We start from the raw sequence: 13,836 nt of genomic DNA, 5'->3' as shown, positions 1-13,836 counted from the left end.
TGTCATCAGTGTGATGATGAAAAATAATCGTTATTATTATTATTATTATTATTATTATTATTATTATTATTATTATTATTATTATTATTATTATTATTATTATTATTATTATTATTATTCCCTCTTTTACAGCTGTCAAGGCATGCTCAGATCCTGTAATACTTCAAATTCTGAACATCCACGGAGTGAATTTCGATTGTTCAAACAAGGTATTTTTTTTACTTATGATAAAACAACGTCAGCAAAACTTTTGTTACCACGGTTGCCACTTCCTGATGTCTCAAGTGTCGACTGCACAGAGTTTTTCGTAGGATAATCCTACCTCTCGAGAACATATGTAGAGGAATAAAGTAAAAAACGTATTCATTGTGTACACGAACTTGACAATGAAAGAGTACAGGAAACGAAAACAGGGAGACAGACACTTTCCTGCGCTGTCTTGCCGTTCAAAGTCCAGCTGAACTAGCTAGACTAGCTTGTGACGCTTCTTTCTGTACAATGCCGGAACACTGTATTTTTGGCCACATCTCACTTAAGTAGGCCTCCGCGTGCAGTAATGGCCAAATCTCAATGTTAATTGCACAGGACACTTGAGACACTGTGTAAACTAGTGGGTGTGTATATTTCTTTTGTCTTTTTACCATTTCAACGCGGCAACGCCTTACAAGGTGTTCCGGCTACTTTAAGCTAGTTCTTAAAGAGCAGGTGTGACTACGCGAATGAAACCAAGTATTATTCACTACCCTTTCGGGCACATATGTGTATTTTTGTTAAATGTTATGTCTTAGTTGGGCAATTATTTCCAAAATAATTTCCCAACTGGAAATACCTTTACTTAAACCCCAAACTCTCAACGCCTGCACAGAAATATCCAATCAGTTTTCTTTTTCGTAAAGTTTCGTGCCCTGGTTATACTTTTTGGCGCTACAAAAACAGGGTGCAATTTTTTAAAAATATACTACCTAAAAGTACCAAGTGACAGCACCAAGCACTTGCATGTGGCGACATCTATGCCATATTACAAGTATTGCAGCTAGTAATTTGTTGCCCGCAGGCCGGATATACTAATAGGCCTCAGGCGAAAATGATGGTTGAGGGGCGACGGCCATGATCAGTCCTCTGGGATGCATCTTCAGCGGTCGCCAAAACTTCATCGGTCCTTACGCAGTCTGTTAACAAGAAAAATGTTGACAGACCCAAAATAAGCATGGAAAATTTATTGATGCAGTCAAACGCTGTTATAACCGGGAAACGAAGAAACCACAATGCCAGATCCCGCATGAAACGAGATACTGTGATTTCGTCAAAGGTGTACAATACACAGGGCACACAGTAAGATGTCTAAATGATCGGACAAGACAGCACGAACCACAACTTTCAGGGACCCCTGGCAGCAATTTAGCCTTGCACTACAAACATTGAGAAATGAACAGGAAAGAAACGATAGCCAAGGGCGCACGTGCACCCCCAAATTGCATGATGTGCTGTCCTGAAAAAGAATGACGATAGGCTAACTCGAGAGAACCCCTGAGGCATTTTAGATAAGTCAAACACGAGTGCAATGTGTTCGCACACCGTCAGTGGTCTTGACGAGAAAAAAAAGACGCCTTTTGAGAGAACCCTCGGGTAGATAAAAGGAATGAGGTGTGTCGACGAAATAAGATGCGCGGGAATTTCAATAAAGAAGTCAGTTGACAGTGTGCATCTGCGTCTATACCATCCCTTCTATGTCTGAGTTCAACAAGTTCTGCTGCTACATTCCTCGGGGCATTTATATGTCCCGTGAGGCAGAAACGCCGGCGTTGTTGCAATGAATGGTTCCAAAGATCATCATCATCAGTGACGTCATCATCGTCTTGTATGACTTCAGTAATAATACACACTTCAAGTTAGAACAAGTTAGAGTAAGGTGTCTTAAAGTGGAGTAAAGTGAATTAAGGTGAAGTAAAGCTAATGGATATGAATCGAAGTCGATTAAGATAGATTAAAGGGCGTTAAGGTAGATTAAGGTTAGTACAAATTATAGCAAGGTGGTTTAAGGTGAATTAAAGGTCATACAAATTAGAGAAAGGGGAATTAAGGTGGAATAAAGTGGATTAAGGTAGGTGAAAATTACGGCAAGGTGGATTAAGGTGGATTGAGGTGGATTAGGGTGGGTTAAGGTGGATTCAGGTTGGTACAAATTAGATAAAGGTTGATAAGGTACAGTTTTTAATGACACGTGACAATGCATGACCACACATATCATGCAAGAAACCAGTTATTAGATAAGAGATAATACTTTCGCATTCAAATCACATAAGGACACTTAAGTTGACTACTTTTTAAATTTTTCCAGTAAATATAAGATATCGCTCCATTACCGAGTTTCTGTAATCTGTATTTTAACAGAAGTCAAAGCTGCTCATCTTTGTTTATTTCCGAAGGCTGGTTTTGCATTTACGGTGGGGCAAAATAACGCAATCGAAGTTGTTTATGCCCACACAAAATTGCTCTAGTTGCCCTGCACCGGACTCACAATAACGCTTGAGCTAGGGAGCGGTAAAAGCACAAAAAACGTTCGGTTATGTTACCTTAGCTTAGGTAAGGTGCAGCGTCGAGAATGCTGCATTCTGATGTCATGGACCAAAAGTACCAGGAAGTGTGTTTTGGTGTTCCGCTTACAGGTGAAAATAAGAAAGAAAGATTCCTGGTTGAAGTAAAAACGAGACACTTCACGAACACGATAAGAAAAAGGCACTGCTACCGCGAACGTGCAAGCCAAACATTATTCAGTCGCCTGCATCAGGAAGCCCGCAATATCTCGAAGCCCCTTTTGACACAGTCAATGACGTTGCAGCCAGCGCGACAGCCCATAAACACCAGACAATGGGTTATTGTTTCAAGACCATGAGCTGCTTTCGAGCAAAAGCCAGCACGCGCGTGCACACCCCTCCAGTCTTCTAACAAACAGGGGAACAGGGGAGTGGTGGTTGTTCACGCGTCTCGCTCGTCCTTGCGCCTCTATCTTGTTGCTCTCGAGCCCTTTTGTCACAGGCCAACCCTGAAAGGTTACCATAAGTGCTTCGCGGAACGAACAAGAAAGAAACAGGTGATAGGCAGGGCATTGGTGTCGGTGCCACTACACATGAGGAGCGGGAGGAATAAAAAAGAAGCAAAGGTAGGGAGATCAACCAGATACATGTTCGGTTTGCTACCCTACACGCGATAAGTGGCCTAAGGAATGAAAAGAAAGGAGAAGGAGGGAAGACGGTACTCTCAGTTTGAACACGTTTGGTTGTCCATCACTTCCTGCTTATAATCGGTCACTGAGGCCAGTCGATTTCACGAATCGTAGCAATGCCCGTGTCGCTTTGTAAGCCTGCGACGCGTGGGGCCATGGCCCAAGAATCTTAATGTCTGAAAATCGTCTGCTGTCTAATCGGCTTAACCCACTCCGAAGAACATCGCGTTCGACCTCATAGATATTACAAAAACACAAGAAGTGCTCGATTGTCTCTTCAAACTTGCATGAGTCACAGATCGGTGTGTCGGACATTCCCATAAGTAAGGCGTAGGCTTTCGTAAAAGCCACCCCTAAGCAGAGGCGGCACAGTAAAGTTGAATCATGGCGGGAGAAGTTCTATAAAATATGGAGCTTCAATGTAGGATCCAACCGGTGCAGACGGCAGTCGGAGAAAATCGCGGTATTCCACGAAGTTTCTGTTTTGGTTGAGCAATTAAACGAAGACCCCTCGCAGCGTCTGTCCTTGATAAGGGTATATGAGGTGTCAAGGTTTCTTTATGGTTTGACCAAGCAGCATCATCAGCAAGGTCATTTCCGGCGATGCCACGGTGCCCCGGAAGCCATTGGAAGATGATGTCATGTCCCTTTATGAGGGCTTGATGGAGGACTTCTCTGGTTTCAAACACTAGGTGTTCATGGGTCTTGTGTCGTTACGCTGACTGCAGATTCAGAAGGGCTTCCTTGGAGTCACAAAAAACAACCCGCATTCAAGGTTTTCTTTGTACGATGTAATTAACAGCTGCACATAGGTCGGCAAATTCTGTTGCCGTAGAGGTCGTTATGCGGGACACCATGAACTTAATTGTGACTTGTACGGTCGGGATAATAACAGCGCCTGTGGAGCTTGTTGCTGAGACAGATTCATCGGTTTAAATGTGCGCTCTTTGTTCATATGTCTCGTTCAATTGTGACCATGTCAACTGACGTAGCGCCACTGTTGAATGACGCGTGTTCTTCGTAATACGTAGATCGCGGGGCGTACTTTAGGCTATCGTAGGCACCATCGGGGGAACAGTGGCCTTACTGCTGGTTTAACCCCCGACAGAAGAAAGCATTGATGTATCACAAAAAAATTTGAAAATATGGCTTGAGGTCTAAGACTAGTGTTGGCAAAACAGCAATATAGTGACTGGTTACGCAACACATGTCGAATGTGTGCTCTGAGGTATTCAATGATTAATGTTGTAACTAAGTAGTATCTAGCAATCATGATTGTTGCATGAATCGAGGTGCATAGTGGTAGTCCAAGACATGTCCTTATAGCCTGGCTTTGCAAACTTTCGAGGGAACGAATATTTTTTTTTTACATCGGCTTGCCCAAACCGGCAAGCTGTATCGTAAAAAGCCCAGAAACAGTGCTTTGTACAGCTGCAGCATGGACCGTACCGACGTGCCTCAGGCTTTTCTGCTCCGGTACTTCATTATGTGTACAATCGAAATTAGTGTCCGCTTCAGGTAGATGCAGTGAGGGCTCCATGAAAGGTCCCCGTCAATAATTACACCTAACAAATGCTGAGACTTGAGAGAAACAGGGTACAGTGTCATGGGTTTGCGCGTTAACGCGATTAACGCAATTTTTTCGATGGCTACACTGAGGCCTTGTTTGCGGAGATACGAACAAGTTAGAGTGGCTGCCAGCTTAATTCTTGCGCGCGCATGAAGACGAGTCACCGCAGAAGAACAAAGACAAATATCATCAGCGTAAATTGGTTGGTGAACTGTGTTGGGTAATCATTCAGCAACGCGAACCATAGTTAGAGAAAAGAGAATAGTGCTCAATACCGTTCCTTGTGGGACGCCACCATAGATATAGTAGTAATAAAATAGGATCTTCTGGTCAACGAGTTGCGAATCCAGTGAAACATTCGGCCACCGATTCCAACAACCTCCCATGAATCGAAGATCGCTTCATGTGTGACATTATTGTACATTTCGCAACAAGAAAGAGCTCCACTGATGTGCGCTTAAGGCATTTTTTGTGGTTGTGTGAGTGTTGTGAGATTAGTAACATTGTCTATTGATGACCTGCCTCACCGAAAGTCTGTCAAGGAGTCAAGGTAGACATGTTGACGTTCAAGATGCCATCCTAGGAGTGTAAGGATCATCCTTTTCATTACTTTTCCTATGCAGCTTGCTAGGGAAATAAGGCAATATGATGTCAGGTCGAAAGGCGACTTTATTTGCTTGAGTAGCGGTATGAGCCTCCTAATCTACCATTACTGAAGAACAATGCCGTCGTGCCATGAGCGGTTGTAGTAAATCAACAACTTTGGCCAGGCCTGTTGTCCAAGAGCTGCATAGGTTATGCCGTCGGGCCCTGGTAAAGATGAACGTAGAGAAGCAGCCAAAGAGGCGCCCAGTCCTTCCATAGTAAATGAAATTTCCATTTCTGAGCCCCAGACCCAGGGTTGACACACACTTTCTTGACAAACGCTTATTTGTTGCACGTAGGCAGACATTATTGATTGTTATCATGTCGTTGTACTGCATGGTGGGCATACTTAAAATCCATGCGGATGTACACGATAATTTTGCTGCTCCTCACACAGTGATGAAAGACATGGTTCGTACCTTGACAATTTGATGGGAGTAAGTACGTTGGGTGCGCAAATAAGGATTATGGGAATACGATTTGTGAAAACAAATTCATGGAAGAATGAGATGCGGGACCTCAATCTGGCGTTCCAATGTTAAATTGAAGCTTGTCCGACCTCACTGAGAAATGACATTATCAGATGAGCCATGGTGTCTACCCAGGGCTTGCAAGTACTGGACTTAAAGCATCCAGTACCTGAAGTTCACTCTGAGCTGACGGCGTTTTACCTTATTGAGAAGCACACGCATAGCGTTCATCAATGATCGAAGCATTACGATCCCTTGTTTGTCCTCTAACGGTAGTTTATCACTGGTAGGTTCAGAATTCAAGAGCCTGGCTCAAGCTCTTTTCTATCTCAGTCAGCGCGGCATGAGCCAGGCTGGCCTTTCATATTTTTTGGAGCTACGGTCGTCCTCGTTGTCTTACGCTTCAACGTTACAATATACTTCAAAACTAATTCTAGAAAAGACTAAAACAAAAAATTGAGCAAGACAGGCTGGTTCTTGATGAAAACTAATCGCTAGGCGAAGACGAAGGCGAGCGACACAACTCGTCCAGGACTATATTCATTAAAAGGCGTCGCAGTCATTCTACTCTGTTCTCAGCTTCAAAGAAAATGTCTTGTAATGTTCCTGCAAAGCTGGCCTCAATAATAAAAGAACACCTAGCTCTTCTTTGATAAATACGTCTAAGGGTCACTAAAGGCACAATCAGTGAATTCTGCTCCACTGAAGAAACGTTAAAGTTCTGATTCCAAGGCACCCTTCCCAGAAAAAGCATGCACAATGGCAGAGTGTGTAAAATGGCACGCATAGGGAAAGGGTGAATTGGAGAGAGGCGCAACACACGTGACATGTACATATTTTGTGCGTTGGACGGAACGAATTCGGGAGACCGTTTTCTTGCAGGCCGAAATGATGTCTGTGTTCGACATGGGCGTCAGTGCAAGTCGCATCGTGTACGCCAACACCGTGAAGTGCACGTCACATCTGCGCTTCGCCCAAGAACGAGGCGTGACCCTCATAACTTTTGATTCAGCGGAAGAGTTGGAGAAAATCAAGGACCCAAACGCGAGGTGTGTCAATGGCAACAAAACTGGCTCTCTTTGTCTTCTGCTTCGCTGACAGCCCTTGTTCTTTGTCGACTTCACTCGCTGCCTCTCTTCGTTTCCCTCTGCCGGTCCATGCTTCCTTTCTTTCACTGCAGAGAAACAATACAGCAAAACCAGCGTGGCCAACGTTCTTTCGCTCATTAACGCTGCATGTTCAGCTCTAGGCGCTGTACAAGCCCAGTAACAGTTTTTATTGACTACTGTCTTAGTTTCACAACATTTCGTATTTCGCAAAATGGCAATGCGTGTGCTCGAATGGGTACCACGCCTTTACCACTTCGGCGTTATGAAAGTTGAATGGTCGTATTCACTCGATCACTCTCGGGGAGATCACTTCGGCGCAAGCTCACTGCCTAAACCAATGGTCAGCATACTTGTCGCTTCAGTGAAGCGTCAAAGCGGACGCCACATCAAAAAAAGAGAAAATTTCCTTAAAAGTAAATAATAATGCCACGCTATGGTTTTCCCATTTTCCCGTGCGAACTTAGATTTATGTATAGGCATGACAGCACTCTGAAACTTCAGGGTAACATTTCGCAACGAAAATGCCATATGACTAAGTGCAGATTGAATTGGATTGGTAAAACGTTTGTTTGAGCCTGCAGTAAAACGCGCGCTTGCAGAAAAATCTGAGTCATGAAAACTAAGTCGTTTGTGATTCATGGAGTGTAAATCTAAAAACTAGAAACTGATACACGAAAAAAAAATCACCCGCAGATGTGGCTGCTGAGCATGAGGTCGCAGCTGCGATTCCCAGCAGCGGTGACCTTACTACTATGGCGGCGGAAGAAAAAAACATTCCGGCAACGAGCTTAGCCTGTACGCTAAAAAAACCCAAACATTCAAAATTTATTGCTGAGTCCTTTACAATGGCGGCTCTCAACAATCAATCAAAAAGCAACAAAGGCAGACGTGCAAAACCTTTAGGGTTGTTGCGCTTTCATCTACGCAGTATTTCAACTTTGTCTCCCCTAGTGTGCTGTCGCTCCTGCTTGCCTTTCATGACTCTGAAACCAACTTTGCTTGTCTACAAGCTCACTGCTTAAATGAAATTGCTTGTATTATTTAAACCTTTGAAAATAAAGCGCTCTCCATCAACTAATTCAAGCCACAAAATATAACGCATTTCTGATTATAAAATTAAACTCTTTTCTATGATATCCAGGTTGCTGCTGCGTATAGCTGCAAATGAATTTGGCGTACAGCAGTCCATGAATGCCAAATATGGGATTCCATTCCATGATGCAAGAAACCTTCTCTCTGCAGCTCGTGATATGGAATTGAATGTGGTTGGTGTGTCGTAAGTATACTTCACATATTCCAATACTGCAAAACGCAAATGGAGGACATGATTGAATGAGCTCTTTACCGTGCAGGTATTTCTCCGGCTCAATACCGATATATTGAATGCTAGGAAGGGCTGGTGGGAAGTTTTTTCACATAGTGTGGACGCAACACCAAACATAGAGCACGCAATCAAGACAATGACCGACAGTGCGCTTTTTCTGTGGTCGTTTAAGCCTTCTGAAGAGTGTTAAGCAGTTTGTTTTTCTACATGGCGCTGAAGATCATTGCAGCCGAAACAGTCTCTCGGATAGTGTACATTAGCAAAATGAAGTTTGGTTACACTCACGCAGCGTACATTCGACAACTTTCCGTAGCAGCGCAGCCAAAGCTACATAGCTGGGAGCTACTGTACGTTACTGCGCCACGTAGTCTGAGGGTTTTGCTGGCAGTTTCGCTTTTACCAGCGCTTTTTCATATGAGCTCCGCTGGGCATATGAATACTATAGTAATATATATGAATACTATGAATACAACTAACGCCAAGGCAAACAGACATGTATAACATTTATGAGAAGTAAACACAAATAATAATGAATACATAATGGCGCACTCAAGGAAAGGAAAACTGGACTTGTTAGTGGATGTCCTCTGCAAAACATATTACTTCAAGGTCACCTCTAATTTACGCTTAACCGCGCGCTATTCAACTACACCTGCAAAAGCGCACGATGCGCTGTAGTAATGTTCTGTGGCTGCGATAAAATATTTTGTATTGCGAAGGAGCGTAGGAAGCACTTTTATTAAAGTAAGCATTTTTATTTCGAAAAAAAAAACACGGACCAGCGAGGCACTGTGTAATCAGAATTCCTACGTAAAGGAAACAAGTCATTTCATATATTTTATGGAATACAAGGGAGGCTTTGTTGATTGTTCACTTTCGGGGATACAACAACTTTCGCGCGATTTGGCGAGCCCAGCAATGGGCATGTCGGTGTCTACGGGTAACAACATTCCAGGCACAGGTTAAGCATGCTGTTTTCGCAAGGTGGAAGGAACGCTATCAACCGCATAATAGACATCAACAAATATGGGTCTACAGGTGGAACTTTGGGCAAGTGTCTGTATTTCTGAAGTTGATAACTGTTGTCGCAAGTGCCCCGAACTCTGCCTCCCGTAGACGCTGACGCATCCAGTGCTACACGCGAAATCTTGCCAAAGTGGCTATATCCGTGACAGTGAACAAGTGAGAATACCAATCCTCATTGCCGTGGAATTTATGAAATGGTCGGTTTCCTTTCTGTGTTGTTTGTAATTCTAGTTATGCTTGCACGTCTGGCGGACTCGCGACGCACTTGCGCTGGTGGTATCAGTTGCACACGACACAGCTGTTTTCCTCGTAATTGTGAGCAGCCGACCAAACATTCCGCAACAGATCGCTCTCTTCGTTCGCTCCTGACAGCTGAATTGAGATCAGCTCGCGAGCAGTCGCCCATACTTGTTGCAACCCAGCGACGCCATCTTTGTTTGTAGGAGCCAGACACGGACACCAGAAATTCAGAAAATCTGAAACAGCGAGAAACATAAATCCTTTACACATCACGATTTTCATTTAATATGGTAAAATTATCTGGAATAAGAAACGAAAAAATCCTTACCGCGCTTTCCCTTACGCTCAGTAGTCTACCGATGTTTAGATTTGCGGACTACGTGCAGGTGCGTATTAAAAAGAAAGTGTGCTTCGGCTGCGTAACATGCGCTGCGCTGCCACAGGAACTTCCTCTTCTTGTTGTTGCCTGAAAGTTAGCGTCGGGTATATAACAGTTAACCTTAGTTCACCTTCATTTTGCCCAAGACATTGTAGAAGTCATGGACTTTTGTAGTAGATGGGCATAACGTGTTAAATGAGAAAGCTCCAGTCACTTAACACTTATACATGCAGCGCTGATTAGCACGGTAATTGTTTCACTTGACATGCAAGTTCAAGCAACAACATGAAGTAATTTTTTCGCCAAGGAGGAGAAAAACGAGGATGTTCACTGCAGGCGGATCTGGCCATGCGATACTTACTGGCAGTCGCTCCGCCAGAGCAGCACTTTTCAGGAGAAATTGAGACACGCAAAATTGGAACAAATTGGAAGAGCTGCACGAGACGGGTGAACGAGATACCAAAGCTAACACATTTGACTTTCCCTGTTGTTAATGTGCTTCAGTGTATCCTCAGGCAAACCGGCGACTCATTGCACGCAATTATGAATTCTGATTTTCTATCTTATCTTTATTGCCTTCTTAGAACGCCGATATGCCCTCTGTTTTCCTTAAGGTGGATTGCTCAGCTGTAGCCATCATCTCCGGTGCTTAAGAGGAAGCTTTAGCTAGGGTCCAACTCCGACGCCGCCTATTCAAATACATACAAAACGCAAAAACGTTTTAAAAAGATAACCCCTGGGACGATTTTAATGAAATTTGTTGCATTTGAGAGAAAAAGTAGAATTCTAGTGACTGTTGGAAGCGGAATTTCGATTTAGATCCTGAATTTTGTTACGAAAATTTTCAAATGTTTGAAAGTTTGAAAAAGATAGAAGTACAAAGTTTACAAATTCACAGCTCTGCATCAAAAACAGATATCGTGGATCTGTAAACGGCATCCATTAGACCCTTGAAATGGGACAAATTCGGCATGTCATTTCATATCTTATATGAATTGGTTACGTTGTTTGCTTGGGTTCTGCAAAAGCTGCATTTCTATATTACTCATTTTTTTCAGATTCACGAGTAACATAACAATTTTGTCCGCTTTAGTTGTACAATTAGACGCAATTTACAGAACTATATTATCCTTTCTCGTTGCGGGGTTACAGAGTTCTAAACGTGATAGTTTCATTTTCTGAAAATTTTCAATTTTTTAGATTTTTCAATAAAAGAAATGAGTACTTAAATCCAAAATTCGAAACCAACAGTCACTATATTTTAAGTTTGTCTTTTAAATGCAACAAACCTCGTCAAATTTGGTGCAGTGGTTGCCGAGAAAAATGAATTCTCCATTTACATGTGTTTACATAGGAGCACCCGAGCCAAAGCTTCCTCTTAAGGCTGCGGCATCGTTCGCATTCATTAGCCCTTTGCACTGCCACATTATGTATCCACTGAGCACAAGTTGCGTTTGTGTGCACAACGGAATGGACTAATGGAGGGTCATTGTAATTGAATACCTTTAAGGGCAGTTACGGTAGCAAATTTTGCCAGTGGCTCAGTACTGGGGATAATTAATTCAAGTCCTGTAACATTTGCTTTAAGGGGAGTCATGAAAATTTTAGATTGTAACGTTGTGTTCTTCAGGCAACAGATTGACTCAATTTTCTTCAGAAGTTGTGTACGCCTCTACCTGAAAATTTCAAATAATCATACATATAATGTGCTTTGTCTGAACCATTGCGTTGAACACAAAAGCTAACTCGCTGAACTGTGACTAAAGCAATTGGCATTTCAGCAAGACACACACGCGAGTTGAAATTGAGGTTGTTCCGTGTAAAATGACAAACATTATTTTCATGCTAACAAAGTGCTCCTAGTTCACATTGTTTGCTTCCTTTATTGTCATTTATTTCTGTGTAATGGTTTACAGCACACTTTTGTGACATAGGCATAGCATAACTGCAGTTTTTTCGAACCCTTAGGGGCTCGCACATTAGAACATAATGATCACTAGATATTGTGTGTTTGCGAAGTTGAAAAAGACTCATAGGAAGTACTGGTGGCATGAGTGAAAGCAAACAAGCTGTAGTTTAATATCAAATCTGGCATTAAAATTGCGGTCTACGAACCCGCACCTATTTCTTTACTTTAATCTTAAGTAATATTCATTGTCCTTTGACATGCGTATTCTTTAGTGTGTTTATTTTTGCATAGCTGAGCCACTCTTACTCCAAATACTGTAAAAAAAGACTCCACAATCAATTTTTTGTATGTCACTGCTGCAATGCATATGTCAATAACACTATAGTGGCATTGCAAAAGGCTGAAATAAAGGAGGTGGGGGCGAAGGGGGGCGGCGTAGCTGACTTATATGCGCGTTACCTGCTGTACGTTCTGAGGTAGACTTAAAAGGTAACAAGCGGACAGCATGGTAAAACTGTTTCAACGTATTGAATTAGTGCTTTCTGACATCCGTTTGTGTTAATTCAAGCTGTACGCTAAAATTTTGCAACATTGGGCATTTTAAATTGTGAACTTAACGACAAAAGTAAGCACTAGCAATGTCTCTGCTTTTTGCTTTGGACTTGATACCACCTTGCTCCATATTGCTCGCAGATTTCATGTTGGGTGCGCTTACAAGCATCCCGAAATATTCGCACTGACAATCGCTGATGCCAGAGCCATTTTCGACATTGGCATCGAGATGGGCTTTGCAATGACAGTTCTTGACATCGGGGGTGGATTTCCTGGCGGCGTCCGAAAGAAAGACAATTTCCAAAAGGTTTGAAAAGCAGTGCTTTCTTTCAGCGACTCAGAAATTTTTAACTAAGCAAATAGGCACCACATATGTGTTTTTCGAACTTTACTGACAGATTTATTTTATAAGCCTTTAATCACGCATCTTCAGCATAAATATCATTCAGTATCTCTAATTCGTGAAATACTTATGTGCCAAAATAATATCTGATCAGTTCTGGAATGTGTGTGTTGTGTTGGCGTGTAGTAGGTGGAGCGTGGGAGTTCCGACGCATTTAGGCGTGTTACGCGATTACGTGAAGGGCTGTACAAGAAATCGTAACATTGACACCCTAGTAGAATAGACGAGAAAACCATGGCCAGACGGCGCTACTGCGCCTCCTGACAGCGCCCCAATGTGGAAACGTCAAGCAGCGCGGTCGCGCCGTGGCGCAGTCTCCGCTTTGTTTACATTGTGCCGTCCGCGCTTTTCTTCGCTGCTCATTCTCACGGCGCTCCGTTTTCGACGGTGGGAGATCGCCTGCTTGCGCAACAGCGATGCAAAGATTGCCGTGCGGTTTCAAGAAGGTTGCCGTCACCGACAGCTTTTTTTCGTGGCGGCAACCTCACGATAGGGGAGCGTCTGCTTCCGAACGTGTACGGCGTTGAACAAATTGTGGACGGTGATGTGAGAGTGAAAACCAAGTGCGTGTCACAGGTGTCCGACAAGATCGTATACGACTTCGAGTTAGAGGTACGCACCATGTTCAGAAATTTAGCCACTTTTATTTCAATTGCAACATAAGTCACACTGGCAGCAGGAACTTCTGTTGTCACACTACTCGATGACTGCAGATCCATTGGGCTGCTTCTTGACGGTTCCGTCACTTCACAAAGGCATGTTCTGGGGTCTGTTTCACATGTGTCTTCCTGCTGCTCAAGAGCATGTGTCGCTGCAGTACGAAAGCACATGTCCCGCTGGGGCTGACTGCTGAGAAGACTGTTGTGATTGCCATTGGTCTGTTTGGCGCCGCTTCCATCTGCATCGCATATAAATGAGACAGTATGAGTGCCTATTTGTTGTGGGGATTAAATTACTCCTAATAATATGTTTGCAAACGTAACGTT

General features: G+C 43.2%; 1 protein-coding gene across 2 annotated transcripts in view; it reads left to right on the top strand.

Annotated features, from left to right (window-relative positions):
• Positions 1-13,836, top strand: part of LOC135904812 (ornithine decarboxylase-like) — a 55,666-nt gene that overhangs the window by 28,368 nt on the left and 13,462 nt on the right. Inside the window, exons 4-7 of one of the 2 annotated variants that reach the window (XM_065435791.2) lie at positions 133-209; positions 6,791-6,957; positions 8,159-8,293; positions 12,589-12,754. In XM_065435791.2, coding sequence (XP_065291863.1) covers positions 133-209; positions 6,791-6,957; positions 8,159-8,293; positions 12,589-12,754 — 545 coding nt within the window. Of the gene's footprint in view, positions 1-132; positions 210-3,074; positions 3,161-6,790; positions 6,958-8,158; positions 8,294-12,588; positions 12,755-13,836 lie in introns of those variants that run through there. The other variant, XM_065435792.2, reaches the window with a different exon arrangement.

The sequence above is a fragment of the Dermacentor albipictus genome, chromosome 1 (assembly GCF_038994185.2).
Source record: "Dermacentor albipictus isolate Rhodes 1998 colony chromosome 1, USDA_Dalb.pri_finalv2, whole genome shotgun sequence".
Lineage (NCBI taxonomy): Eukaryota > Metazoa > Arthropoda > Arachnida > Ixodida > Ixodidae > Dermacentor > Dermacentor albipictus.
Note: the sequence above shows the minus strand (reverse complement) of the source record. Positions and strands in the feature narration are given on the sequence as shown.